Source organism: Dendrobates tinctorius, unplaced genomic scaffold (genome assembly GCF_039654945.1).
Source record: "Dendrobates tinctorius isolate UK_male_01 unplaced genomic scaffold, ASM3965494v1 ptg000164l, whole genome shotgun sequence".
Lineage (NCBI taxonomy): Eukaryota > Metazoa > Chordata > Amphibia > Anura > Dendrobatidae > Dendrobates > Dendrobates tinctorius.
The window spans coordinates 2,838,774-2,866,698 of NW_027361831.1; the positions used below are offsets into that span (position 1 = coordinate 2,838,774).

A 27,925-nucleotide genomic window follows, 5' to 3' on the forward strand; every position below is an offset into this window, starting at 1 on the left:
GTATTATCATTTTCGATCACTGCATTATTTAAAAAACTGGGAAAAACATTACATTCAAAATATCAAAGCCCTCACCCAATGTCCTGGATGGAAAAATACAAAAAAGTTTCTGGTCACAAGTTTTTATTCAAATATTTAGGTTATTCAAAACTCCTACAAGTTTTTCACAAAATAACATACAACGGCACAAGTGCAACATTCTAAACAAAGTAATAAGGACCGATTTTACATATTGAGGTGCTGGAATAGCTTTTTATATGGAACTACATTCAGAACTAAAACAAATATTTCCACAGAAAGCAAATTTCTGATACAGTTTTGTAGATTGAAGAATTATTTTTAAAAAAAGTTATGGTTTTTGAACAGGATAAGGAAAAAAAGGAAAACTCAAAAAATAGTGATGAGCAAGCATACTCGGTAATGCTCAGTACTCGCCCGAGCATCGCTGTACTTGCAGTACTCGGCGAGCGACGAGCATTTCGGGGATTGTTAGGCGGGAGTTCGAGTCCCCGCCCTGCAGGTTTGCCGCTCTTTAGAGCACCAATCAACATGCAAGGATTGTCTGCCACGCACTGTAATGCTGCAGCCATGTTGGTTGTGGCATTGTAGTGATTGGCTGGCCGTACAGCGTCATCAAGTCTATATCAGACCAGGCACTGCCCTGCTCATCACAGTCAGCTCTGGAATCACCTGTGTAGGGAGAGTTGCTGCAGCAATAGGGACAGAATAAGTTGGGTATCAGTTAGGGTGGGTATACCATTGCTGAATCTATAAATCCATGTAAACCAACAGTCCTTCTAAGGACTAATTTCGGGGTATATAGATTGCAGTGCTAGGTAGGCAGGGAGTGTATGTGGGTATATAGATATCACTGCTAGGCAGGCATTTATTATATTTGGCATACTTCATTGCATATGTCAAGAAGGCCCATTCCATTACTGTCTGCTGCTGCCTATTACATATATTGAAGGTATATACATAGCCCCAGGTATCAGTGGCCAGGAATATTTTTTTTTTGCATCTTAATCTTGATTATTTTATTCAAAAGCAATCCACAGCACACTTTTTTTTCTCCATTTTCTTGTTGACACTGCAGAATACGGCTAGATCCGCTTTATAGTACAGCGTGAAAATCCAGCTATTTTAAATGGGTTTGCCCATCGCAGCCATCACATCTAAGTGCGCAGAAAATTCTGCCATTTTTGTGGTACTGTAAAAAATTTTTGGAGTGTCTTATACAATTTCTTGACACCATTTTGCTGCCAAAAAATATTTAGCTACAGGGCAGATATTATCCACAGGGTTTTGTCCGCCACACAGATTGCATATCATTGCGGTCAAAATTGTGCCATTTCAGGCCTCCATAGAATTGTCATCAAAGAGGATGCATTGCAGGCAGAGATTGATGAGACGGAGCAAGGAACCATAAAGGGTGATTACACACAGCCCAGCCTCATCTCATCCCAAAGTGGATTGGGTGACAATGAGGAAGAGGAGGAGGTAGAACAGGAGCTACTTTCATGTGCTCTAGACAGTACTACAAGCACAACTGTCATACTGTCCGTTCAGTCTGGATGGCCTGAGGACAGGGAGGAGGAGGAGCACATGGTCAGTCATCCTCTTGAAGAGGACACAGAAGTCTTGCCTGTTAGCAATCTGGCACACATACAGTGCCTTGTGAAAGTATTCGGCCCTCTGGAACGTTTCAACCTTTTCCCAGTGTCAGTGTTGTTGTCCTCCTTCTGATCCAGCACCACTAGATCACCATGGTGACAGTGGTCCATGATGCAACACAAGGTTATTGTGTTAAAGGGTGTTTTTGATGTCAGTAAAAAAAAACGGATTACTTACCGGTAGTGTTGAGCGATATCGTCCGATACTTAAAAGTATCGGATCGGATGGTATCGGCCGATCTAAAAAAAATATCGGGTATCGCCGATTCCGATACCGGAAGTCCCATTCAAGTCTATGGGACTTCCGGTATCGGAATAAGAAAAACCCTATTTTTGCCTTGTACAGCCTCTCTGGGGTCTGTACGGGCCTTTCGGGGGGCTGTGCCGGCCTGCCGGGGGGTCTGTGCAGGCTCCGGTGGTCTGTGCCGGCCTGCCGGGGGGTCTGTGCAGGCTCCAGTGGTCTGTGCCGGCCTGCTGGGGGGCTGTGCCGGCCTGCCGGGGGGTCTGTGCAGGCTCTGGTGGTCTGTGCCGGCCTGCCGGGGGGCTGTGCAGGCTCCGGTGTTCTGTGCCAGCCTGCCGGGGGGCTGTGCCAGCCTGCCGGTGGTCTGTGCAGGCTTGCCGGGGGATCTATACAGGCTCCGGTAGCAGGACGATGCCTGCTACCATGACAGTGATTGACACATTAGCCAATGATGGGACAGTAGTAGTCCCATCATCCGGCTAATGTGTTGAATGTAAAAAAAATAAAAATAAATAAATAAATTTACATGCTACATACATGCTACATACATACAACATGCATACTACATATATACTACATGTAACATACATACTACATACATGCTACATACTACATGCATGCTACATACTACATGCATGCTACATACTACATACATACTACATGCATGCAACATACATACAACATATATACTACATGCATGCAACATGCATACTATATATATACACTATATATACTACATGTAACATACATACTACATATAAACTACATGCAACATGCATACTACATACATGCTACATATATGCTACATACATAATACATATATACTACATGCATGCAACATACATACAACATATATACTACGTGCATGCAACATGCATACTACATATATACTATATATACTACATGTAACATACATACTACATATATACCACATGCATGCAACATGCATACTACATATATACTGCATATATACTACATGCATGCAACATACATATATACTACATACAATACATACATATAGACATACAGTACATATAACAGAGTACATACTCACCGTCACTTGTCACTTTGATCCCCGAAGCCATTGTCGCCTGAGGAATAAATATCAAAATAAAAAAACACCAATATACTTACCCCAATCCGCAGAAGTCCACGAGGGTCCCACGTCCCACGTCCATCTTGCGTGGAGAACAGCAGCATCAGCTGATGCTACCGTTCTCTACCAGCTCCAGGAATACAATGACGGAAGGTAGGTATCCTTCCGCACTGTATTCCTCCACCACTTTGGAAATTCCCACGCAGCAATGGCATAAAGTGAGACTAGGGACTTTTTTTTTTACAGTGGTGGAGGAATACAGTGCGGAAGGATACCTACCTTCCGTCATTGTATTCCTGGAGCTGGTAGAGAATGGTAGCATCAGCTGATGCTGCTGTTCTCCACGCAAGATGGACGTGGGACCCTCGTGGACTTCTGCGGATCGGGGTAAGTATATTGGTGTTTTTTTATTTTGATATTTATTCCTCAGGCGACAATGGCTTCGGGGATCAAAGTGACAAGTGACGGTGAGTATGTACTCTATGTTATATGTACTGTATGTCTATATGTATGTATTGTATGTAGTATATATGTATGTTGCATGCATGTAGTATATATGCAGTATATATGTAGTATGCATGTTGCATGCATGTGGTATATACAGTATGTAGTATGTATGTTGCATGCATGTAGTGTATGTAGTATGCATGTAGCATGTATGTAGTATGTATGTAGCATGTATGTAGTATGTATGTAGTATGCATGTAGTATGTTGCATGTATGTAGCATGTAGTGTGTATGTTGCATGTATGTAGCATGTAGTATATATGTAGTATGTATGTTACATGTAGTATATATAGTATATATGTAGTATGCATGTTGCATGCATGTAGTATATATGTTGTATGTATGTTGCATGCATGTAGTATATATGTATTATGTATGTAGCATGTATGTAGTATGTATGTAGTATGCATGTAGTATGTATGTAGTATGCATGTAGTGTGTATGTTGCATGTATGTAGCATGTAGTATATATGTAGTATGTATGTTACATGTAGTATATATAGTATATATGTAGTATGCATGTTGCATGCATGTAGTATATATGTTGTATGTATGTTGCATGCATGTATATATGTATTATGTATGTAGTATGTATGTAGCATGTAGTATATATGTAGTATGCATGTTGTATGTATGTAGCATGTATGTAGCATGTAAATTTTTTTTTATTTTTTTTTACATTCAACACTACTACTACTACTGTCCCATCATTGGCTAATGTGTCAATCACTGTCATGGTAGCAGGCATCGCCCGATGGGACTTTTAGTCCCATCGGACGATGCCTGCACAGACCCCCGGAGCCTGCACAGACCACCGGCAGGCCGGCACAGACCACCGGCAGGCCAGCACAGCCCCCCGGCAGGCCGGCACAGACCACCGGAGCCTGCACAGACCACCGGCAGGCCGGCACAGACCACCGGCAGGCCGGCTCAGACCCCCGGCAGGCCGGCACAGACCACCGGCAGGCCGGCACAGACCACCGGCAGGCCGGCACAGACCACCGGAGCCTGCACAGACCACCGGCAGGCCGGCACAGCCCCCCGGCAGGCCGGCACAGACCACCGGAGCCTGCACAGACCACCGGCAGGCCGGTACAGACCCCCGGACAGTCGGCACAGCCCCCCCGAAGGCCCGAACTGACGGCGCATCATGATGCGCACAGACAGCGCATCATGATGACGTCTTTTCGGCAGCCAATCAGAGCCACAAAAGTGGCTCATTGCATTTTGGACTTCCGATTCCGGTATCCGATACGAAAAAAGTATCGGTACTCAGTATCGGAATTCCGATAAGGCAAATATCGGCCGATACCCGATACTTGCGGTATCGGAAAGCTCAACACTACTTACCGGTAATGCTCTTTTGTAGAGTCCACGACAGCACCCACTGATAGAGGGGATCTGCCCCAGGAACAGGAAACCTACAGAGAGATAAATGGGGCGGTGCCCCTCGCTCCCTCAGTTTGGATTACAGAGAACCAAGAGGAACCGCCATACATGTTTTAGTCAATTTGAAAGCCAAATAGTTGACACTTATAAACTATCTATTGCTCTACAACCTAAGAAATCCCTTATCTTTTCTCTTTTTCTTTTTTTCCACCACCAAGGAGAACCATTTGTGAGTTCTAAATTAAGGAAGGGAAGTGAAAGGGTGCTGTCGTGGACTCTACAAAAGAGCATTACCGGTAAGTAATCCGGTTTTTTCTCTTCGCCACGACAGCACCCACTGAGAGACTTTCAGAGATAGTCATTTGGGAGGGTACACCGTGCTAAGGACTGCTCTACCGAAGTTTAAGTCGTCAGATTATGATAAGTCTAGTCTATAATGGTTATAAAATGTAGATGGAGAAGACCAAGTTGCAGCCTTATATATTAGCTCAATTGGAACGCCTGCTCTCTCTGCCCAGGAGGATGATATGGCTCGGGTAGAATGCGCTTTTACTCCCTGTGGAAGGTCTTCTCCCCTTGCTGAATATGCCACCGCGATCGCATCTCTGATCCACCTGGACAGCGTGCTTTTCGTCACTCCAGACCCTTTCTTGTTACCCTGGAAGGAAACAAAAAGAGACCTACTCTGCCTCCAGGGGCTGGTTCTATCTAAGTAGGTTAGGACTGCTCTTCTGAAATCTAGTGTGTGAAATCTAGCTTCTTCTGGTGTCCCTGGGTTCTCATAGAACGAGGGAAGGCAGACCTCTTGGGCTCTATGAAATTTAGTAGCACACTTGGGGAGATAGGACAGGTCTGTTTTTAAGACCAGTTTGTCATGACTCACTGACAGGAATGGGGGATCTACCGATAGTGCCTGGAGATCCCCTACCCTTCTCGCCGAGACAAGGGCTACCAGTAGGGCCGTTTTAAATTAAAGGTATTTTAATGATGCCAGGTGCATAGGTTCAAAAGGGGCCTGAGTTACTGAATCTAAGATCAAGTTAAGGTTCCACGAAGGCACTTGAGGGATGTGGACTGGAGTTGCCCTCTGACAAGCTGAAATAAACCAGGCTACCCATCTATTGCCTGCCACATTATGATTATATAAGGCCCCTAGAGCAGATACGTGAACTTTCAGGGTGTTAACCGAGAGTATTAGCTCACAGCCCCTCTGCAGGAATTCTAGAATAGCCCTAATGGGCACCTCACTTGAGAGCTTTGCGGTGTGAAAGGTTAAGAATCTCTTCCATATTTTTACGTAAATTTTTGTTGTGGACTCCTTTCTACTCTCTAGTAGCGTATTAACCCTCCGTCAGGCGCAATAGATCTGACAGGCACACAGTAATTAGTTTCACTTCTCTCTCCTTGCCCACTTATCAGAAAACCCCACCCCTCCTAGTTATCTCCTGACTCTACAGGCTCTGTGAAACCTGATATCACAGTGACTCAGCAGACCTTCTAGTGAGCAGATATCAACACTTTGGCTTCTCAGGCACATTGCGCCTGATTTCAACACAAATTGAAAGGTTAGTATTTTCTTTTTTTATTCATCACGATTGTGTATTTAGCTTGTTTTATGAAGGATTAATGCTAAGTTAGTGTACATACAGTAAGTACTGTTTTCTTAGACAAAAGGAGGGTGGCTTCTAAGGCACATTGCGCCCTAACACATACTCTTTCTCTCTTGCTTCAGATTTTCTGCTGCAATGGCCAGAAAACAGTATGATTCATCTAAACCCCTTCATTTAGAAGAAATGAAGATTTTTTTGTTAGAAGATGATGAGGAAGAACCAGCAGTAACTGAGGATTTAGAGGAATCTAGTGACATTTCATCTGAAGATGAGGTAGCAGAATGTGACACTGATTCTGGAACAGAGCAGGATGGTGATGACACTGATACAGAGGAAACAGACACAGATCTAGCTTATTATTTGGGCAAAGATAAAAATACAAAGGACGTCCCAAGGACGTTCCAGAACAAACACCGACTCTACCACCTTCTAAAAGACGCAGTTGTACTACCTGCTCATTTGTATCTGGTTTCAGAAGGCTTTCTAAATATGACTGCAAAATATGTAAAGAATCAATCTGCCTTTCCCATGCAACTTTCGTCTGCCAGCCTTGCTTTTCTAAGTGTACCTGTGCTGCTTCTGCTGCAATTGAAACCACTGAAGATGAGTAGAAAATAATTAAGTAACATCTAAGTGCAATATCCTTTAAGTTTTTTTCCATAATTTTATATTTAAGTAATAGTTAAGTAAAGATAACTGGAGCCTATTTGGCGGTACTACCGAAAAGTGGTACTTTTAGTTTTAATAAGTTTATGGTTAATAAATGGTTTTTTTTGCATCTGATTTGGTGTAATCTCTTTTAATACATTCCTATGAAGGTCACTGACTACTTCTATAGTCCTGAAATTGAAATATGTAGCTACTATAGGTGGTTTTCTGACCTGTGCTTGTCAGGCACATTGCGCATGAACTGAGGAGAATCTATATTGCGCCTGACGGAGGGTTAACAAGATTATTTGAGAATCCTCTTAATTTTAATAGCCTCCTTTCAAATTCCATACCGCTAGGTGCAAGGATTTGACTTGGGGATGGTGGCAGGGTCCCTGAGAGAGAAGGTCCCGACGTAGTGGGAGGATCCAAGGGTCGGTTATCGACATCGCTCTCAACCATGAAAACCACGGCCTCTTGGGCCAAAAAGGGGCTATTAGGATTATCCTTGCCCCCTCTTCCCTTATCTTCCTGATCACTGTCGGTAGCAATATCATAAGGGGGGAAGGCGTAGGCCTGTTGAAATGTCCAGGGTATCTGTAGGGCATTGAGGACGTCTGGATTGTCCTCCCTGTACAGTGAAGCGAACTTTTCTACGCGTCTGTTGGCTCTTGTCGCGAACAGATCTATGTTTGGTTTCCCCATTTGGCAGTTATCATTTTGAAGATGTGTTGGTTGAGAACCAACTCTCCTTGGTGTAAAGTTTGGCGACTGAGATAGTCCGCTCTGGAATTGTCTATTCCTCTGATGTGGGTGGCGGATAAGGAGTGGAGATGTAATTCGGCCATCTCTAGAATATCCTCCGCGATAGACATGAGCGGTCCTGATCGCGTACCTCCTTGTCGGTTTATGTATGCCACCGATGTGATGTTGTCTGTACGGATTCTCGTGTGGGTACCTTTTAGCTGCGGAAGAAATCTAGATATAGCAAAATATATCGCTTTTAACTCTCTCATATTAGACGAGCTCTCTGTTTCGAGTTCAGACCACCGACCCTGCACCATGTTTTCTCCTAGATGGGCTCTCCATCCCGAGGGGCTAGCGTCCGTGGTAACCACTCTAGAGGGGGTAATCCACCATGGAACACCTCCTGTTAGATTATTAGGGTTTAACCACCACTTTAGAGAGCTGATTACCTCCATTGATAGAGATATTCTCCTATTCAACTGCCCGTGTAGCCTCTCTGTTTCCCGTAAAATGGCCCACTGCAATTTTCTGGAATGGAATTGGGCCCATTGTACCGCTGGAATGTATGATACTAGGGAGCCTAATAAGGACATGCCCTCTCGCAAGGTCATTGAGGTCTTATTGCACGCCCTCCGTACTTTGTTAACCCCTTCACCCCCAAGGGTGGTTTGCACGTTCATGACCGGTCCAATTTTTACAATTCTGTCCACTGTCCCTTTATGAGGTCATAACTCTGGAACGCTTCCATGAATCCCGGTGATTCTGACATTGTTTTCTCGTGACATATTGTACTTCATGTTAGTGGTAAAATCTCATTCAAATAACTTGCGTTTATTTGTGAAAAAAACGGAAATTTGGCGAAAATTTTGAAAATTTCGCAATTTTCCAACTTTGAATTTTTATGCCCTTAAATCACAGAGATACGGCACACAAAAAACTTGATAAGTAACATTTCCCACATGTTTACTTTACATCAGCACAATTTTGAAACCAAAATTTTTTTTTGTTAGGAAGTTATAAGGGTTAAAAATTGACCAGTGATTTCTCATTTTTGCAACACCATTTTATTTTTACGGACCACATCACATTTGAAGCCACTTTGAGGGGTCTATATGATAGAAAATACCCAAAAGTGACACCATTCTAAAAACTGCACCCCTTAATGTGCTCAAAACCACATTCAAGAAGTTTATTAACCCTTTAGGTGCGTCACAGGAATTTTTTGAATATTTAAAAAAAAAGATGAACATTTAACTTTTTTTTCACTAAAAAAATACTTCAGGTTCAATTTTTTTTATTTTACCAAGGGTAACAGGAGAAATTGGACTGCAAAAGTTATTGTGCAATTTGTCCTGAGTACGCTGATACCTGATATGTGGGGGGAAACCACTGTTTCGGAGCATGGCCGACCTCAGCAGGGAAGGAGCGCCGTTTGACTTTTTCAATGCAAAATTGGTTGAAATTCAGATCGGACGCCATGTCGCATTAGAAGAACTCCGGATGTACCTAAACAGTGGAAACCCCCCCAAGTGACCCCATTTTGGAAACTAGACCCCCCAAAGAACTTATCTAGATATGTGGTGAGAACTTAGAACCCCCAAGGGCTTCACAGAAGTTTATAACGTACAGCCGTACAATTAAAAAATCATATTTTTTCCACAAAAATGATCTTTTCACCCTCAATTCTTATTTTTCCAAGGGTAACAGGACCCTAAAAGATATTGTGCAATTTGTCCTGAGTGCGCTGATACCCCACATGCGGGGGTAAACCACTATTTGGGCGCATGGCAGAGCTCGGAAGGGAAGCAGCGCCATTTGACGTTTTTGGCTGGAATTGAGATCGGACACCATGTCGCGTTTGGAAAGCCCCTGATGTACCAAAACAGTAGAAACCCCCCACAAATGACCCCATTTTGGAAACTAGACTCCCTAAGGAACTTATCTAGATGTGTGGTGAGCACTTTGAACCCCCAAGGGCTTCACAGAAGTTTATAATGCCCAGGCATGAAAATAAAAAAATCGTATTTTTTCCACAAACATGATCAATTAGTCTCCAATTTTTTTATTTTCCCAAGGGTAACAGGAGAAATTGGACCACAAAAGTTGTTGTCCAATTTGTCCTGAGTACGCTGATACCTCATATGTGGGAGAAAACTACTGTATGGGCACACGTCGGGGCTCGGAAGGGAAGTAGTGACGTTTTGGAATGCAGACTTTGATGGATTGGTCTGCGGGTGTCATGTGCGTTTGGAGAACCCCTGATGTACCTAAACTATTGAAACTCCCCACAAGTGACCCCATTTTGGAAACTAGACCCCCCACGGAACTTATCTAGATGTGTGGTGAGCACTTTGAACCCCCAAGTGCTTCACAGAAGTTTATAACGCCTGGGCGTGAAAATAAAAAAATCATTTTTTTCCACAAAAATGATATTTTTGCCCCCAATTTTTTATTTTCCTAAGGGTAACAGGAGAAATTGGACCCCAAAAGTTGTTTTGCAATTTGTCCTGAGTATGCTGATACCCTATATGTGGGGGTAAAACACTGTTTGGGCGCATGGCAGAGCTTGGAAGGGAAGGAGCACCATTTGACTTTTTCAACGCAGAAATGGCTGGAATTGAGATCAGATGCCATGTTGCATTTGGAGAGCACCTGATGTGCCCAAACAGTGGAAACCCCCCAATTATAACTACAACCCTAACCCCAACACACCCCTAACCCTAGTCTGAGCCCTAACCCTAGCCCTAACCCTAATGGGAAAATGGAAATACTTTTTTTATTTTATTATTTTCCCCTAACTAAGGGGGTGATAACGGGGGGTTTGATTTACTATTTATGGCGGTTTTTATGTTTGGCGGCTGTCGCACGCTAAAAGACGCTTTTTATTGTAAAAATAGTTTATGCATCACCACATATTGAGAGCTATAATTTTTCCGTATTTTGACCCACCGAGTCATGTGAGGTCTTATTTTTTGCAGGACGAGTTGATGTTTTTATTGGTACCATTTTCGGGCACGTGACATTTTTTGATCGCTTTTTATTGCGATTTTTGGGACGCAGAATGAACAAAAAACAGCGCTTCATGAATTTCTTTTGGGGGGGTGCGTTTACACCGTTCCGCGTGCGGTAAAATTGATAAAGCGGTTTTATTCTTCGGGTCGGTACGGTTACAGCGATACCTCATTTAGGTCGTTTTTTATGTTTTGTCGGTTTTTTGCAATGAAAACAATTTTATATAAAAAATAATTATTTTTGCATCGCTTTATTCTGCGAGCTATAACTTTTTTATTTTTTTGCGGATGATGCTGTATGGTGGCTCGTTTTTTGCGGGACAAGATGACGTTTTAGCGGTACAATGGATATTTATATGCGTCTTTTTGATCGCGCGTTATTGCACTTTTTGTTCGGTGGTATGATTTTTTGCTTCGTTTTTTATTTTTATATTTTAAGGGGTTCGCTAAAGGGGTTAACTAATGGGACAGTTTTATAGGGCGGGTCTCTACGGAAGCGGCGATACCAAATATGTGTACTTGTATTTTTTTTTTTTTTTTTTCAAAAAATGAATTTATTGGGGAATATTTTTTTTTTTTTTTTTAACTAATTTATTTAGCGATTTTTTAAAAATTATTTTTACACTTTTTTTTTTTTTTTTACTTTATTACATAGTCCTAGGTGGGATATCACTGTCCTGTGACAGATCGCTGTGATGTGATCACAGGCAGTTCTCCAGACTTCCTCATGCCTGCGCTTTGCAGGCAGTGAGGAAGTCAGCTCCCTACAGGCCCCCAAAAGCCCCCGTCGCCATCTTGGATCCGGGGGCCTGTATGGAATGAGTCCCCGCAGCAGCGCTGCACATTGCGCTGCCGTGGGGGGCTCAGGGAAGCACGGAGGGAGCCCCCTCCCTGCCGATGATTCCCTTTAACCCCTGGTACACCGCGATCGTGTTTGATCGCGGTGTACAAGGGGTTAACGTGTCGGGGGCGGTCCGTGACCGCCCCTGACACATTGTGCTGGGTGTCAGCTGTGATAATCAGCTGACACCCGGCCGCGATCAGTGGCGCTCACCACGTGGGCGCTGCTGATCGCGCTAGACGTACTATCCCGTCCATGGGCATAGGGGCCCAGGTCCCATGGACGGGATAGTACGTCTGATGTCAGGAAGGGGTTAATCAAGGTTCGTATTTTTATTTCTGGTATGAAACATCTCTGACTTACAGAGTCTACTTGAAGGCCTAGGAACGTCTGACAGGTTACCGGTTGCAGTCTGGACTTTCCCCAATTGATCAGCCAGCCTAGTGTCTGCAGGGATGAGATTATGTTAGCTACTCTTGCTTCGCATTGGGATACCGAATCTCCCACTATAAGCAGGTCATCCAAGTACGGGACTATCAAGGTGTCACTTAGCCTTAAGTACGACATCACCTCTAGCATCAGCCTGGTAAAAACGCGGGGTGCCATGGATAATCCAAACGGCATCGCCGTGAACTGGAAGTGTCGTATCTGGCCCTTTATCAAGGCTGCCACCCGAAGGAACTTCTGGTGCTCTCTGTATATGGGGAGATGATAATAGGCATCTTTTAGGTCCAATACTGCCATATAGCACCTAGGAAACAGGTTCTTAATTGCTGAGCATATCGATTCCATTTTAAAGGCCCGCAGCCTTAGAAATGAATTAAGCTTATTTAAATTAATTATCGTTCTAAAGGAACCATCCGGCTTAGGTACTAAGGATAGGGGAGAATAGAATCCCGTTCCCCACTCTTCTTTTGGCACTTCTATCAGAACCTGTTTAGACAAGAGCCCAGTTATCTCTATTTCCAAGGCTTGCTGTTGCGCTGGGGACTTCAGGGAAGTCAATAGGAAGGAGTTCGGTGGGCACCAAACAAACTCTAGCCTTAGACCCGATGACACGATATTAATTGCCCAAGAGTTCGATGTTATTTTCTGCCACTGACGACCATATTTTAGTAGCCTGCCACCTACTGTCCCCTGGCCTAAAGGGACGCTTTCCGAATAAGTTGCCTCTCTGTTTGGCATCTTTATTACCCCAACGTTCCTGGGATCTGAAATCCTTTTACTTCCCAAATGGAGGCTTCCTGAAGGCTCTCCTGTTAAAGGGAATGTATGGGTTAGGGAATCCTTTCTTCCTCTCCCCCGCTTTTGTTAGGATGTCATCCAACTGTGTGCCAAACAGGTACTTACCCTGACACGGCATAGTACAGAGTTTGGTTTTAGTTTGTACGTCACCTCTCCAACCCTTCAACCATAGGGCCCTTCGGGTTGTGTTGGTTAAACCTGCCGTTCTGGCTCTTTATTTTATCCTCCAGCTCGTACAACCATACTATTATGGACCTTGCCGTGCAAGTGGCTGCTATAGCTGGTTTAAAGGTCCCTATGCATGCTTCCCACGACCGTCTGAGGAAGGTGTCTGCTTTGCGGTCTAGTGGATCATACAATGACCCTGTGTCCTCTACTGGTAGGGAAGATCGGCGGGAGGTGGAGGCCACTGCTGCATCCACCTTGGGAGGTTTAGACCAAGACGCCAGCTCATCATCGTCAAAGGGGTATTTTAGTTTAGAAGCTACGGGGATGAAAGCCCTTAGCCCCTGTCTTTCCCATTCCTTTTTTACCAGTTCTTTAATAGCTGGTACTACGGGGAAGGCTTTGATTTTCTTTTGGGCGATGCCCGCGAACATAATCTCCTGAGGGGTTTTGGGTTCTTTAACGTCACATAACCCCATGGTATTCCGTACGGATCTGACTAAATTGTTCATGCAATCAGTGGGGAAGCAAGCCTGCTCTTCCTCTTCCGAGGTCAGGCATTCCTGAGACCTATCCGAATCCAATTCCCCAGTCTCCGAGGGCGACCCCGATGCCGGTGACCTTACTCCTCTAATGGAGGTCTGACCACCATAACTACTAGGACAGCCTAAGGCCTGCAGTTCTTCTCTGATAATCATACAAATATCATCCTTTCTGCTGGACAACTCCTCCCGCAGTGTCTGATCAATACACAATTGACATAACCGTTTAGGGTGGCCATCTGGGAGGGGCTGGGAGCATAATGCACATTCCCTGTGCTTATTTTTCTCCATTCTTTTGGCCTAAGGGTATATAAACAGAATGCCATCAGCTAAGAGCGTGACCCAAAACACTCACCTGTGAATTTCGTCAGCTCAATACCGGCTGTGGGGCTCGATGTTCAGGCTGAGTTGAGGAGCGAGGTGCTTTCTTCCGCTTCTTTTCCGAAGCCTCGCTCTGTCTAGACCGTCCGCTGGTCTCTCTTCAGGAGCTGCTGCTCCTTCTGGTGTTGCTATCTCTCCGAGTACCGCTTTGAGAGGATTCTCCTAGCTGCTCTTCGAGGAGCGCCAGGTCGTTTGCTGACGACATGGCTGCGCACCGGTGTGCCTCTGGCCGGTGCTTTTATGCAGCCTCCCGGTTTCCCCTTTTGCTCCCCCTTTCCCTCCCCCCCCGAGACCATTTTTTTTCTCTCTTTTTTGCGCTACCGCGCATGCGCGGTCGCGCCCGCGATCTCGCGCTACCTCCTCCAACCCCGGAAGTGCCCCTCCACTTCTGTGTCACCTGGCCTCCTCGCAATGGCGCTGGCCATACTTCTGGCCGCGCGTTCACTCACGGTCATTTCCCGACCGCTGCCCCTGCACCGCCAGACCATCATACCGCTCCAGGAATTTCTCCTTTCTAGCGCCTCTGGCACCCTTTGCGTCCTGTAGAAGCTCAGGGGGTCATTTCCCACCCTGGCCTTGCTATCCCCGGTCTTCTTTTGGGGCGGGGGGGTGGGTCTTCGTCCAGGTTCCCCGGATCCCTGACGCTGTGCCGCGCTTTGTAATGCGCAATCCCCTCCTAGGGATTTTCCAGGTGCTCCACTGCACCTCTTGGTGAGCCAGGCACTCCTCGCCATGGCCTCACCCGCATTACCAGCAGAGGGGGGATTCCTATCTCGGATCCGCCCGTCGCTGCTTCCAGCCCAGGAATCCTCTTCTCTGTGGATTCCTTCCTAGGAACAGGAAACCAAACTGAGGGAGCGAGGGGGACCGCCCCATTTCTCTCTCTGTAGGTTTCCTGTTCCTGGGGCGGTTCCCCTCTCTCAGTGGGTGCTGTTGTGGCGAAGAGAAAAAATGTACACACATTATGTTGATGTGTACCCCCCAGGGGGAAATGCTTGTCAGCCCATACAATTAGTGTATGAGCATTACAAATATAGGAGACCTGTTTTTTTTGTAATGGGATTTTTTTTTACGAGGCCCTCCCCCACGTTTCTTCCAAGAGGGATTGGGGTACATACAAATTTGGGGCAGGCCTTGCATTCACTGCATAGCCAAACAGTATGGGAGATCCAGTTCATAATAATGGGAACTGTAGGGGTTGGTCAGCTGCTTCAACAATGCAAATTTCAACTTTTAGGTCTTCATCCTCAACACAGAGATTCTGCACTGCAGGTTCTTCAGCTTCAAGACTGAAATTCTCCACTGCAGGTTCTCCAGGCTCAACACTACAATTCTCCACTGCTAGCTCTTCATCCTCATCACTGCAATTCTCCATTGCCATGTGTTCTTTAGCCTCACCACTGCAATTCACCAATGGAGGTTCTTCAGTCTCAACACTGCAATTCACTGCATAGTCAAACAATATGGTAGTACCAACTTCCTAATAATGGGAAGTTTGGCTTCCTGTGGCCATCCACTACATCCGTTCAAAGGGTTATTGGGGTGCGTGTAGCTTTGGGGCAGGCCAGGTCTTGCAATAAATACATTGGCAAACAGTATGGAGCTATCAAATTTATAATAATGGGAACTTTGGTCTCATGTGGCCATCCAGTACGTCGGTTCAAAGAGTTAGTGGGGTGCGTGTAAGTTTGTGGTGGAAAACTGGGTAGTTAGCGTGCACTCTAGTCAAATATAGACGAGGTGCAGGTGCAACGGACCAGTAGGTCCTAATTACAAGTTAATTAAATTCACCGCACACTCAAACAGACTTTATGCAAATAGGTGTTCATTTTATTACATGTGGGAGCCAAACAGGAATATAGCACACAGTGGAAGCGATATAAATAAAAGACGTTTCGGCTCAGCCCGAGCCTTTATCATATTATCGCTTATTCCAATATTGGAGGTTTGTATAGGGTGCAGAAGGAGAGGAGAATCTCTCAAGAAGAAATACCAAGATAAATGGCTGATGTGTGCTGAGAGAAGGAAGCGCTCCGGCGCCTGTCAGGACGCCACTGTGTGCTATATTCCTGTTTGGCTCCCACATGTAATAAAATGAACACCTATTTGCATAAAGTCTGTTTGAGTGTGCGGGGAATTTAATTAACTTAAGTTTGTGGTGGGGCAGGCCTTGCATTCACTTCATGGGCAAACTGTATGGGAGACCAACTTTCTTATAATGTAAACATTTTTTCATTAAGTCGTCCTGTAAGTCTCGTCAAAGGGGTATTGGGGTGTGTCCTAATTTTTGGCAGCCCAGCCACTCACTGCATAGGCAATAACAGTATAGGATACCCACTGTTTAATAATGGGTACAACAAAGCATAGCCAGCTGATGGCCCGTTAAGAATATTAAATGCAGCCTGATGCCCCTATAAAAATAGGCTTTGTGACTTTCAGAGTTCCTCCTTCATAAATGAAACAGGATGTGTCTGATGATGTGTCACACACCACATGGCCAGATAAGGTTGTTAAATGTTACAATGACATTTACCTGTGAATGCATTTGTATTGGTCGAAAGCAATGCTAAAGTTGAAAAACGCATCAAAAACGCTTCGTGTGAACATACCCCAAGTGGTGGAGGAACATTTTTTTGGGTGGTTATTTATTTTGCCTTACATACAAATCATTACCCTGGAAAGTATGTTACTTAACATATTCCCCAGGAAATTCCATTTTGGTTTCAGCTTTTTTAGCAATATGATATTTCAGTTTTTCTTTTTTAGTAAATTTGCAAAAATTTCTACATTTGTTTTTTTTTCAGTCAAGATGGGGTGCAGAGTGTCCATTAATGAGAAAAAAATGAACTTTTTTGAATTTACCACAAAAGGGCTGAAATGAAAGAAAGAAAAATTATTGCACACACACCTCACTGTACCCTACATAAAGCAGCCAGTATGTGAGCTGAAAAGTTACCTGAAGTTGCATTGAGGGCAGGAGCTGGTGTTGTGCTTGGTCACCATGTCCTGTGAGAAGTCTGTCCCTTCACAAAGCTCCCAGTGCAGACTTTGAGGGCATGGTGCGTAAGGTAACACAACCATGGGGACTCATCACTACAGAGGAGAGCACGCCCTGTGCCGCCCCAGGGGAAGAGAAGAGGGAGCATTTATCTTCTGACGGTCAGGTATGTGATGAACACAGTCACAGTCACTTGCTTCAGAGCGGTAGATGGCCGATCACACTTTCAGGGCTGGAGCGGGTGGAGGAGGCAGAACCAACTGCAGTTTATATTAAAAGTGAAAGTAGTCAGGCAGCCTCCTCCCCTGTCCTCCCTCCTGAGTCCTGCAGCTCTTCTCTGTTATCTTCTCACACAGTGACTCATACTGACAAACAGGATTGTGGGATCCATGTTATCTGACTGCAGGGCGGCTGCGGCCCTCTGTCTCCCTGCCACCTGAGGCCAAATACTCAACTGGCCTCATTATAGGTGGGTCCCTGGTCCCCAAACCCTTTCCAATATTTACACTGTCCCCTCATACTGTCCCCACACACTATGCTCTACCGTACAGATCCCTCACACTGCTCCTCGATACACAGATTTACACAGAGAAAGATAGAACCTCCTTCATTTTCTTTTAGGCATACAGAAAGAGAGAGATAAAGTCTCCTCCGTTTTGTGTTGGAGACACTGACCACGGACTTTAGGCAGTGAAGAAACTTCGTTATGTAGCAAAGATCATTTTGGTTAAAATCATTTTTGTTAAAAAGCATTTTCATGCCGCCTGGGACAGATCAGCACTGGAGACCAATTAGACAGACGGATCCCTTGTGGCTTCTCACTGCCCTGGAGTGACAGGTCTCTTTCTGCATGCCTCTATAGGTAGAGTCCTGTCACTCAAGGGAAGCAGAATGAAGCAGCGTTTCATCACTCAAGTTTTTGCGGACTACTTTGAAAACCTTTACAATCTAAAAAATGACCCATCAACAATTAACCCTAGTCAAGAGGAGATTGACTCCTTTTTTTCCAAATTGGCCCTCTCTCAAATAGATAACTTGGACCTAAAATTATTAAATCAACCATTTACAGCGGAAGAAATTGCTAAATCCATTGATAAACTTAAATTAAACAAATCCCCTGGTCCAGATGGATTCACCAATGAGTATTTTAAATCCTTTTCTAACATCCTATCTCCTCACTTAATGTCTCTTTTCAATCATGCTTCCAGCCTTGGCTCGTTTCCCACAGAAATGACGGAAGCCTCTATCATTATGATTCCAAAGGATAATGGGAATTTAGAGGAAATTAAAAATTATCGTCCAATATCCTTAATTAATACTGATATTAAAATATATTCAAAAATCTTAGCAGATCGTTTAAAAAATCTTTTACCCCACCTCATTGGGAATGATCAAGTGGGTTTTATTAGTGGGAGACAAGTCACAGATGGTACAAGGAGGACTCTGAATCTGCTCAACATGGCTAGGACTAATAATTACCCTTCTTTGTTTATTTCACTAGATGCCCAAAAGGCTTTCGATAGGGTGAATTGGAACTACCTAAAAACCGCCTTACTAAAATTTGGCTTCAATAATAAATTTATAGCATCTGTATTTGCACTATATTCTAACACTAATGCCAAAATTTATACTAATAACCATTTCTCTAAACGCTTTAATATCACCAATGGAACAAGATAAGGGTGTCCCCTCTCTCCCCTCTTATTTGCCCTAGCGATTGAGCCCTTGGCAGAGATGATCAGGCAAAATTCTGCTATTTCCGGTTTTAAAACAAAGAAACACCATCACAAACTAACCTTATATGCAGATGATCTTCTGTTGTCAGTTACTGATCCCGCTAATTCTCTTACTGCCCTTATGACGGATTTGGAGGGCTTTTCTAGAGTTTCCTATTTTAAAATAAATGCTCAGAAATCTAAACTGCTACAATTTAACTTAAATTGCTCAGAAATCGAGAATCTTAAAAAGCAGACTAATTTCTATTGGGAGGAAAACGAGTTGGAATTTCTGGGGATTATTTTCCCTAAAGATTTAAAATCCATTTCGGCTAGGAATATGGATCATCTTATTGGAAAGCTTTCAAAAGATTTTTCTGGTTATAACAATTATGATTTGTCCCTAATGGGAAGAATTTTGGTAATAAAATCCTATATACTACCCAAAATACTCTTTATACTTAGAAATGTTCCACTAATTATCCATGCTTCATATATAAAAAGACTTCAAAAATCAATCAATTTATTTATTTGGAAAGGGAAAAAACCTAGAGTAGCCATCAAAATTTTATATAAGAAAAAAAATAATGGAGGCCTTGCACTACCTAACATTCAGGCCTACTATCAAGCCTCTCTTGTTCTCCAAAGCCAACAATGGTTTTGTGAGACGGCATCTTCCGCCTGGTTAGACTTGGAATCAGAACAATGTGGGGACAATTCCATCTCAGATCTATTCTTTAGACACTAACTGTCACCCTCTATTAAGGACCATCACCACCCTATTCTTAACTCTATATTTGCTGCATGGAGGTCTTTTACAAAACTAAAGAAGAAAGTCAACAGGCAGCAAATTATGAAAAAATTCCCTTTAAAATTATTGTCTAGGATATATAAATGCCCCATTCCAGAAGTATGGTATGAATTAAAAATTAGTAAAGTAGGGGATATATGGGATGGACAGCACCCTCTATCCTTTAGTGAGATTAAGAACAAATTCCATGTCCCCTTTGCACAATTCTCATTCTACCTTATTTTGAAAGATACTCTGCAGAAATTTTTAAGTAGTAGAGCTCTAAACTTTGATATTATTGCCTCTATGTTTACTAAGCCTAATAATAAATCGACTTGGTGCCTAAAGACTATCTATTCCCATTTTAATGAAGATATGGAGTTTACAAAAAACGCATATATCCAGAAATGGGAAAAAGATTTTAATACTACATTTGAAATAGAAGAATGGGAAAAGGCTATAAAATTTTCAAACTCTTCAACAATCTCTATGACTCTGCGGGAGTCCTTCTTTAAAACATTGACTAGGTGGCACTACACCCCGATTAAACTTTCCCATATAGATTCCAAATACTCTCCTTTATGCTGGAGAAATTGTGGCCTGCCGGGCAACTTATACCACATATTCTGGAGCTGTCCCAAACTAAAAAAAAAATTGTGGAAAGAGGTCTTGGACCATGTAGGAACCTCTTCGAACCAAAAGGTTAAGGTCACTCCGCAAATGGCCCTGCTTTCTCTGGGTACTGAGAATATCAACCCTTCTATTAGATTTGTTATGCTACATATTTTCCTGGTAACCAAAACACAATAGCGTTTTGGTGGCTAAAAACCGCTTTGCCTTCTTTTTCAGATATTTTAGATAAGGTTCGGATCTATAGTTCTATGGAGAAAAGGTTTGCTTTTATTAACAATGCCTTACCCGATTATCACTCTAAGTGGGACCTATGGAACCAAAAATTTTCCTAGTTTAAAGTTACTTACTCTTTGAGTTATGGTATTTACTGCTTCTCTGATTGTCTGTTTGCCTTAAAAGTATTGCAGAAAGGTAACAAAGTCTTCATCATTTGTCCTAACTCACTATTTGTCTTATCTAATTTTAATTTATTTTATGTGTGATGTAACACTGTAGAGTAGAGTTCTCTACTTTTTATTTTTTTCCTATGTTTACCCTTCCTTCCTTCCCTGTAACATTATTATGAAAATGTAATAAAAATTATATAAACAAGAATGAAGCAGCATTTCAGAGTTAAATATATAAGACTGATATACTCACTACAGTAGTGCCAAACATGTATGGTAACTGCAGTTTAGGTACACTGTGGGGCTCAGCAGGTAGCAGGGGCAATTGGAAACACAGATTTTGGTGGACTTGTTATTGGAATTGATGGGTGTAAAAGAAATGGTTAAAATCTTTTTTTTTTCAGAATATAGTTGTTTTTCTGTAGTTATCATCTGTGTCTCCCTAAGCATTCTTTTTTTTACTAAGACTGAGCAATGGTTGACTTTGACCAGATGAAAGTCTTTGGATGCACAAAGTCTCCTTTTTCTTAGAATTTTCTATTCCATTAGGGCAGCACAGTGGCTAAGTGGTTAGCACGGCAGCCTTGCAGCGCTGGAGTCCTTGGTTGAAATCCCACCAAGGACAACTGTGGCACCCCCAGGAGTATGGTCGCCACAGTGGCATTGCCTTCCTCCAGGGAGGGTGATGTCAGGCTTGGGAGCAATGAAGGGTCTCTCTAGCAGTTAACCATGTCATGCAACACAGTTATCACTCCGGGCCAGCAGAGGGAGCTCTGAACCAGAATTGGGGGAGGAGTGCTCTCTGAGGGCCAGGAAGGGGAGTGGGCAGATAGTGTGAGGAGGCCGAAGTGTGTAGACGTGTGGAGAGAAGCTGGAGGTTGAGCTGAGGATAGAGAGCTCCCTCCCATGATAGGCCAAGATCTGGAGCCTGGTCTCCACGGTTGCATGGATACTGAAGGTCCTGCACCAGAAACCAGAGGAGTAGGAAGCTGTAAATGCTCTATTTCCATCTAAGACTCGGAGGCACAACAGCGACGGGTGAGCCAAGAGAGATAGAGGGCTACAGCTGTCTGCCATACGATGTAGTTCTAAGAGAAGATAAGAAGGAGGAACTTCAGTGTTACACAGTACTGCATGGACCTCAACTACGCGCTAAGAAGGAGACTACACAACCTGTCTGCATAGAGAGATTCCTGAGTTGCTTCCAGGCTAGCCTGCTCTTGTGCCATCTGTAATCGGGACCCTGGACTGCATTTGCCAAGTAAAGGTAAAGAAACTGCACCCTGTTGTGTCCTTGCCTTCTTCCTACAAACTCTCCGGCACTGCTACATCCTCGTGCCAGACACTGCACCCTCGTCCCCAACACCAATCTACACTGCCCTGGAAAGACTAGTACGGAATGTAGGAGTAAAAGGGAACAGAGGACGTGGGTTAGAAGAGAACCCTGCCTAGAAGTTCTAAGCACAAGGCCGGGGCCCGGTCCCCGAGGTTGTATTGACACTAATGGTTCTGCAGCAGACACCAGTGGAGTAGTGGGCTGTAAATGCACTACTCCCATCTCAGACTTGGGGCACAACAGCAACTTGGATAGTGAGCCGGGACTTAGGAGTAAGGAGTCCCCGAAGCAGGCTACAGCTGTCTGCCGTACAAGTATAGTTCTTGGGTACATCTGTCAGGAGGAACTCCAGTGTAACTCAGTACTAGGAGATCTTCACATTTAAAGATGCTATAGAGGAGATGTTCAGAAAGGCACATGTTGGCGAAGTGTTGGAAGGGAGCGTCCTATCTTGCCTGGAGGTCGACTGAGTCCCTGACCCGGAGGACACAGCACGGAGGCAGGCACCTGTGTGTACTACAGACTATGAGTAAAGCTTTGGAACTACAAGCCCTGGTGTTCTCCAGTCATTCCTGCGCCAACACACCTGGTACCGCTACATCTGGGTACTAGCTTCTACACTGCCTGCGCCTCTCAGCTACCCCTACATCTACACTGCCCTGGGACTACAGCTCCACCTGTGGGGAGCTTCACCATCTTGGCTGCAACACACCACCAGCCCCAGAGGAACTGCATGCAGCGTCGGCTTAACATCCTCCTTGCCGAACACCACAGGTGGCGTCACAAACTATTCTATTTCATTGTTCTTTCACCCACTTTTGCCATGGAGCCCCAGGGCCACAGACCGGGTCGAGGCTTCTGTGACAACTCCCTTTGAGAGCAACGGGCCCTGTGCCAAGTACCCCGATAGCCCTGGCGGGCGCTCCATATACACATGTGTGTGTTTGTGTAAGGATGTAAAGAGGAAGAAGAGCCCAAAAGGGGTTACCTCTCATGCTCCGTGTCCGGAACCACCTAGCCAGACAGCAGGGTTGCCAGGGGAAACACTTTCTGGCTTGTACCGACTGAACCAAGTGACCGTGGGGGACAGTGACCAAAGGGAAAGAGTGGTGAACAGGAAGCTGTGCAGGGTGAGGGCGCGAAAGCAGAGCATGCGGCACAAAATTCAGGCAGCAGCACACGCTCCCAGAGAGAGAGAGAGAGAACTCCCTGTCAAAGGACAGAGACTGAAGGACAAAGAGTGCCGTATGTGAGTACGTGGACTCGGTAGCCTCTGTGACTAGAGGAGACTTCCCCTCTGACAGTGCAGAGACAGTTACATGAGCATGCAGTCCCAGGAACCGTAGTGACAAGCCGGAGTCCCAGAGTGTGTTAAAGAGACTTCATATTGTGCGCAGCATCGTTCCTGCAGAGAGACAGACAGGGCATCATACAGAGACTCAGAGCAGGGGAGCCTCAGGTTTGCATTGTCTCCCTGCTTTAACCCCTGGAGGTCCCAGCTTCATTCAGAGTAGAGACTTTAGAGACTGCATGTGCCGCTGTTTTCTGTGCCAATGTGGGAGAAGTAGACTCTTCAGTCAAGCTTTCCCAGGACTGCTAAGTTATAATTATCTTAGTTTAACCGTTTCAACGCTGCATCACTGTTTTATTGTCTTCTTCAGTTCCATTGTGCTGTTTTACACTGTCACATTTAAGCCCCTTACTGCTCCTCCCTGCACGGAGAGAAAAATCCCTGTAAATTAACCTTTAACTCTTGGTCTGTCTCGGATCCGTGGCGACACCTTCAGAATCTGCAGTTTATTACATTTGTGTTCATTCCACATTTGCCTAGTACCCCACTTTGTCTAAAACCAGCCCTGACCATACCTCCCAACTTTTATAGACCAGAAAGAGGGACAAACCATGTGGCTGCAACCTGTGGATTATTTTTTGTTCCTTCACAGGCACAGCAGTCAGAACTTTCCCATCTTCATGTATCGCCACTGTACGACGTCTAGCTTTTTGGTGTCTGTTTTAAGGCCATGTTCAAATGCTGTGTTTTTTGTTTTCCGTAGGATCCGCACCAAACTACACAATAACAATCTGCTCTGATTAATAATTTTTATGCCTTTCCTCCTATTTGATGCTTTTTTTGGTGCAAATTTAAAGCAGTGTTTTTAATGTGCTTTTTAATGTACAGAAAAGCTTTGGGTCTGCGTTTTCTTACATTTTTTTTTAAACTCCACATAGAAGTCTATAGAGCGGGGGCGGGGGGGGGCAATTAGTTTCCCCAAGGGGCCACATGAGAGACTGATTGTTGTGAAGGCCAAAGCAATAGGCTGAAATTAATTCTGTTATTTAGTAATATTAACATATTACTTATCTATGCTATTATTTCTAAACACTGTTTTTGGCTGATTACTTTGTATCTCTGTCCATACTGCACCCACACACAAATGATACACCATTTGAAAGGTAAACTTGCCCCCTTCAGCAAGAAAATAGTTAAAACAAACCACACATCCACGATTTGATCACAAAATACAGTTAAAACATTAATTTTCATAAACCTGCAGTAAGGAAAAATGACCTGCAGGTGGCACAGTACCCCAAAGCACACAACCAGACATCACAAACAAATCCAAACATTTGCCTTGGGGGCTTTCCAGCTTGCCAAACTGCTTGCCCAGCCTATTTTAGCCAAATTGGAGGATTGCACACTTCACTGCAGGTGAGGCACATAAGCAAACACATTTGTAAACAAGCACTGCCTATTGAATTGCGCACTTGCTCCGTTCAAACTCCACCCACACAAATGATACACCATTTGAAAGGTCAAATTACCTGCAGGTGGCAGTACACTACCCCAAAGCACACTGCCACAAAGCTGCTTACAGACATCACAAACAAATCCAAACATTTGCCGTGGGGTTTTTCCAGCTTGCTCAAGTGCTTGCGCAGCCTATTTCAGGCACGTTGGAGGATTGCACACTTTACTGCAGGTGAGTCACATATGCAAACACATTTGTATACATGCACTGCTTTTTCACTGATTACTTCGCCCCACACACAAATGATACACCATTTGAAAGGTAAACTTGCTCCCTTCAGCAAGAAAAGAGCGAAACAAACCACACATTCATGATTTTATCACTAAATACAGTTTAAACATTCATTTTCATAAACCTGCAGAAAAACACAATGACCTGCAGGTGGCACCTCAACTGGAAGACAATTTTTGGCCTCTACTTAAACCAATTTATTATATTACCAATCTACATATATAAATACATGTCTGTGTTCATCATCTCATGAAATACATTTACACTTGACCAGCTTCCTTTTTCTGAAATTGCCTGCACCCCCGACGACCAATGTGCGAAAATTTCGCACAGGCCAAGCTAGTAATTATATATTAATAGTATCACTTATTATTGAGCAGAATTCATATCCCCCATATACAGTATAAACCCACACACAGCTCGTTATGTTCAGTATGAGCCCCCGCACAGCCACAGCCCCCCCATATATACAGCATGAGCCCCCACAAAGCTTCAACCCACCTATAAACAGTATGAGACTGAAACAACCCCCTATATACAGTACACGGCCCCCTGTCTAGCATCTCTATACACAGTACACGGCCCCCTGTCTAGCATCTCTATACACAGTACACGGCCCCCTCTCTAGCATCTCTATACACAGTACACGGCCCCCTCTCTAGCATCTCTATACACAGTACACGGCCCCCTCTCTAGCATCTCTATACACAGTACACGGCCCCCTCTCTAGCATCTCTATACACAGTACACGGCCCCCTCTCTAGCATCTCTATACACAGTACACAGCCCCCTCTCTAGCATCTCTATACACAGTACACAGCCCCCTCTCTAGCATCTCTATACACAGTACACGGCCCCCTCTCTAGCATCTCTATACACAGTACACGGCCCCCTCTCTAGCATCTCTATACACAGTACAAGACCTCCTACAGCATCTTTACAAAAAGTACACAACCTCATATAGCATCACTATATACAGTACACGACCTCTTATAGCATCTCTATATACAGTACAAGACCTCATATAGTATCTATATACAGTACACAACCTCTTATAGCATCTCTATATACAGTACAAGACCTCATATAGCATCTCTATATACAGTACATGACCTCATATAGCATCTCTATATACAGTACATGACCTCATATAGCATCTCTATATACAGTACATGACCTCATATAGCATCTCTATATACAGTAAATGACCTCATATAGCATCTCTATATACAGTACATGACCTCATATAGCATCTCTATATACAGTACATGACCTCATATAGCATCTCTATATACAGTAAATGACCTCATATAGCATCTCTATATACAGTACATGACCTCATATAGCATCTCTATAAACAGGCACACATACTCACCTCTATCCTGTTCCCCCTATGCTCTGCTCTGGTCTCTGGTGCTCTGGGTCTCCACACAGCAGATGTGATGTAGTGACATCATCGCGTCATCTGTCTGAGTTGCACATGCTTATTGGTAGAAGTAGGAACTGGTGGCTCCATCCTCCACCAATGGATCCACTGCTGTCTGCATCCTGCAGATGTAGATATTGGTGATATTGGGACATGGGCTGCAGGGGGCGAGGACACGGGGAGACCTACATGTCAGCCCTTCAGCTGTCTCGGTTAGTGGGCTGCACTTTGCCCAGATCTGCTCTACAGAGACACAAAACACAAAAATTGCACATGACACACCCACCAGGGCCGTTGGGGTTCTTGGAACCAGGTCAGACAGTTCCTTGGGGAAGTCGACTCAGTGGCCCTGGCTGTGCAGTAAAATGGGACATATGTACGATATATGGGATTTAACGTGGCGCGACCTGTGGTGTTCGACAACAGATGGCCGACGCTGCTAAAGGAGACCGCTGGGATTGATGATGGTGATGCAGCTGGGATGGTTCAGCTCCCCACAGGTGGAGATGGGCCCCAGGGCTACCAGTTCTGTTTTTGAAAGGCTTCATGTACGTTGTGGTGCAGGACTCAGGGCGCAAGAGATCACTGGAGGACACAAGGGCTGTAGTTTTCCTTTACTTGTTGGTTGATAGTACAGACTGGGGCACTGGTAAAAGATCATAATGGAGAGCTGGGCAGTCTGGAAGCAATTTTGGATACACATGTCCAGGTAGGTACGGAGGCCTTCCTTCTGCGCTGTCCTCCCTTTTTCCTTGCTGCCTAACAGCTCACCCTCCTGCTGCTGTCTCTCTCTGTTTTTAAAAAACAAACCATTGCCTGCATGGCAGGCAGCTCGAGCCTATCACAGGTGATGCTCCTTTGTGTCGGCTCCAGGCTCTGATAAGCTGCTGTGCCGCCAGGTATTAGATAGGGCCAGGATAACTGCCGGGACACCAGTACTCGCCCAACCACGGACTCCGGTATCCGGTTCCTGGCGCTCAGTTCTGGCGCGAGTTTAATCACAGCGCCACTCGCCAGGTTCTGCTCGACTTCTCTCCTACTGACACCTGGTAAAGGAACCCCTCCTTGCTAAGGGAGTCAACGCCACTGTGGCAACTGGACTCCTGGGATGCCACACACAGTGGGAGAAGCTTTCATGAAATCACATCCACTTTCCAAGGACAGATAAATGCAGCAGAAAGTTTGTACAAAAAAGCAGCAGAAAAAAGCAACATTTACACTACATGTGAACAAGGCCTAATTGTCTAAGCAAAGTGGATGTGATTCCATGAAAGTTCCTGCATTGCTTCGTCTAGAGACGCTGCTGACCTGTGCAGTTCTGGGGCATTTTCTCTATAGATTCCTATGTGAAGACTGAAAAATAAAAACCACCGCTGTATTGTTAGTGCAGAAGCCAAGCTGTTCTGTGCTATTAAATACGCTGCTTCACATCTGCACCAACATTAGAGGAAAAGACACAAAAAGAGGAATTAACATTCCCCCAAAATTCAAGAATTAGGCTAGT

At 44.4% G+C, this 27,925-nt stretch overlaps 1 protein-coding gene across 1 annotated transcript in view; it reads right to left on the minus strand.

The window, feature by feature from the left end:
- Nucleotides 1–27,925, minus strand: part of LOC141052988 (uncharacterized) — a 78,235-nt gene that overhangs the window by 26,113 nt on the left and 24,197 nt on the right. The window contains exons 2-3 of the mRNA XM_073550313.1: nucleotides 23,596–23,666; nucleotides 13,159–13,913 (exon numbers count right to left, since the gene is read on the minus strand). Of these exons, the coding sequence (XP_073406414.1) occupies nucleotides 13,159–13,913; nucleotides 23,596–23,666 (826 nt within the window). The remainder of the gene's footprint in view (nucleotides 1–13,158; nucleotides 13,914–23,595; nucleotides 23,667–27,925) is intronic.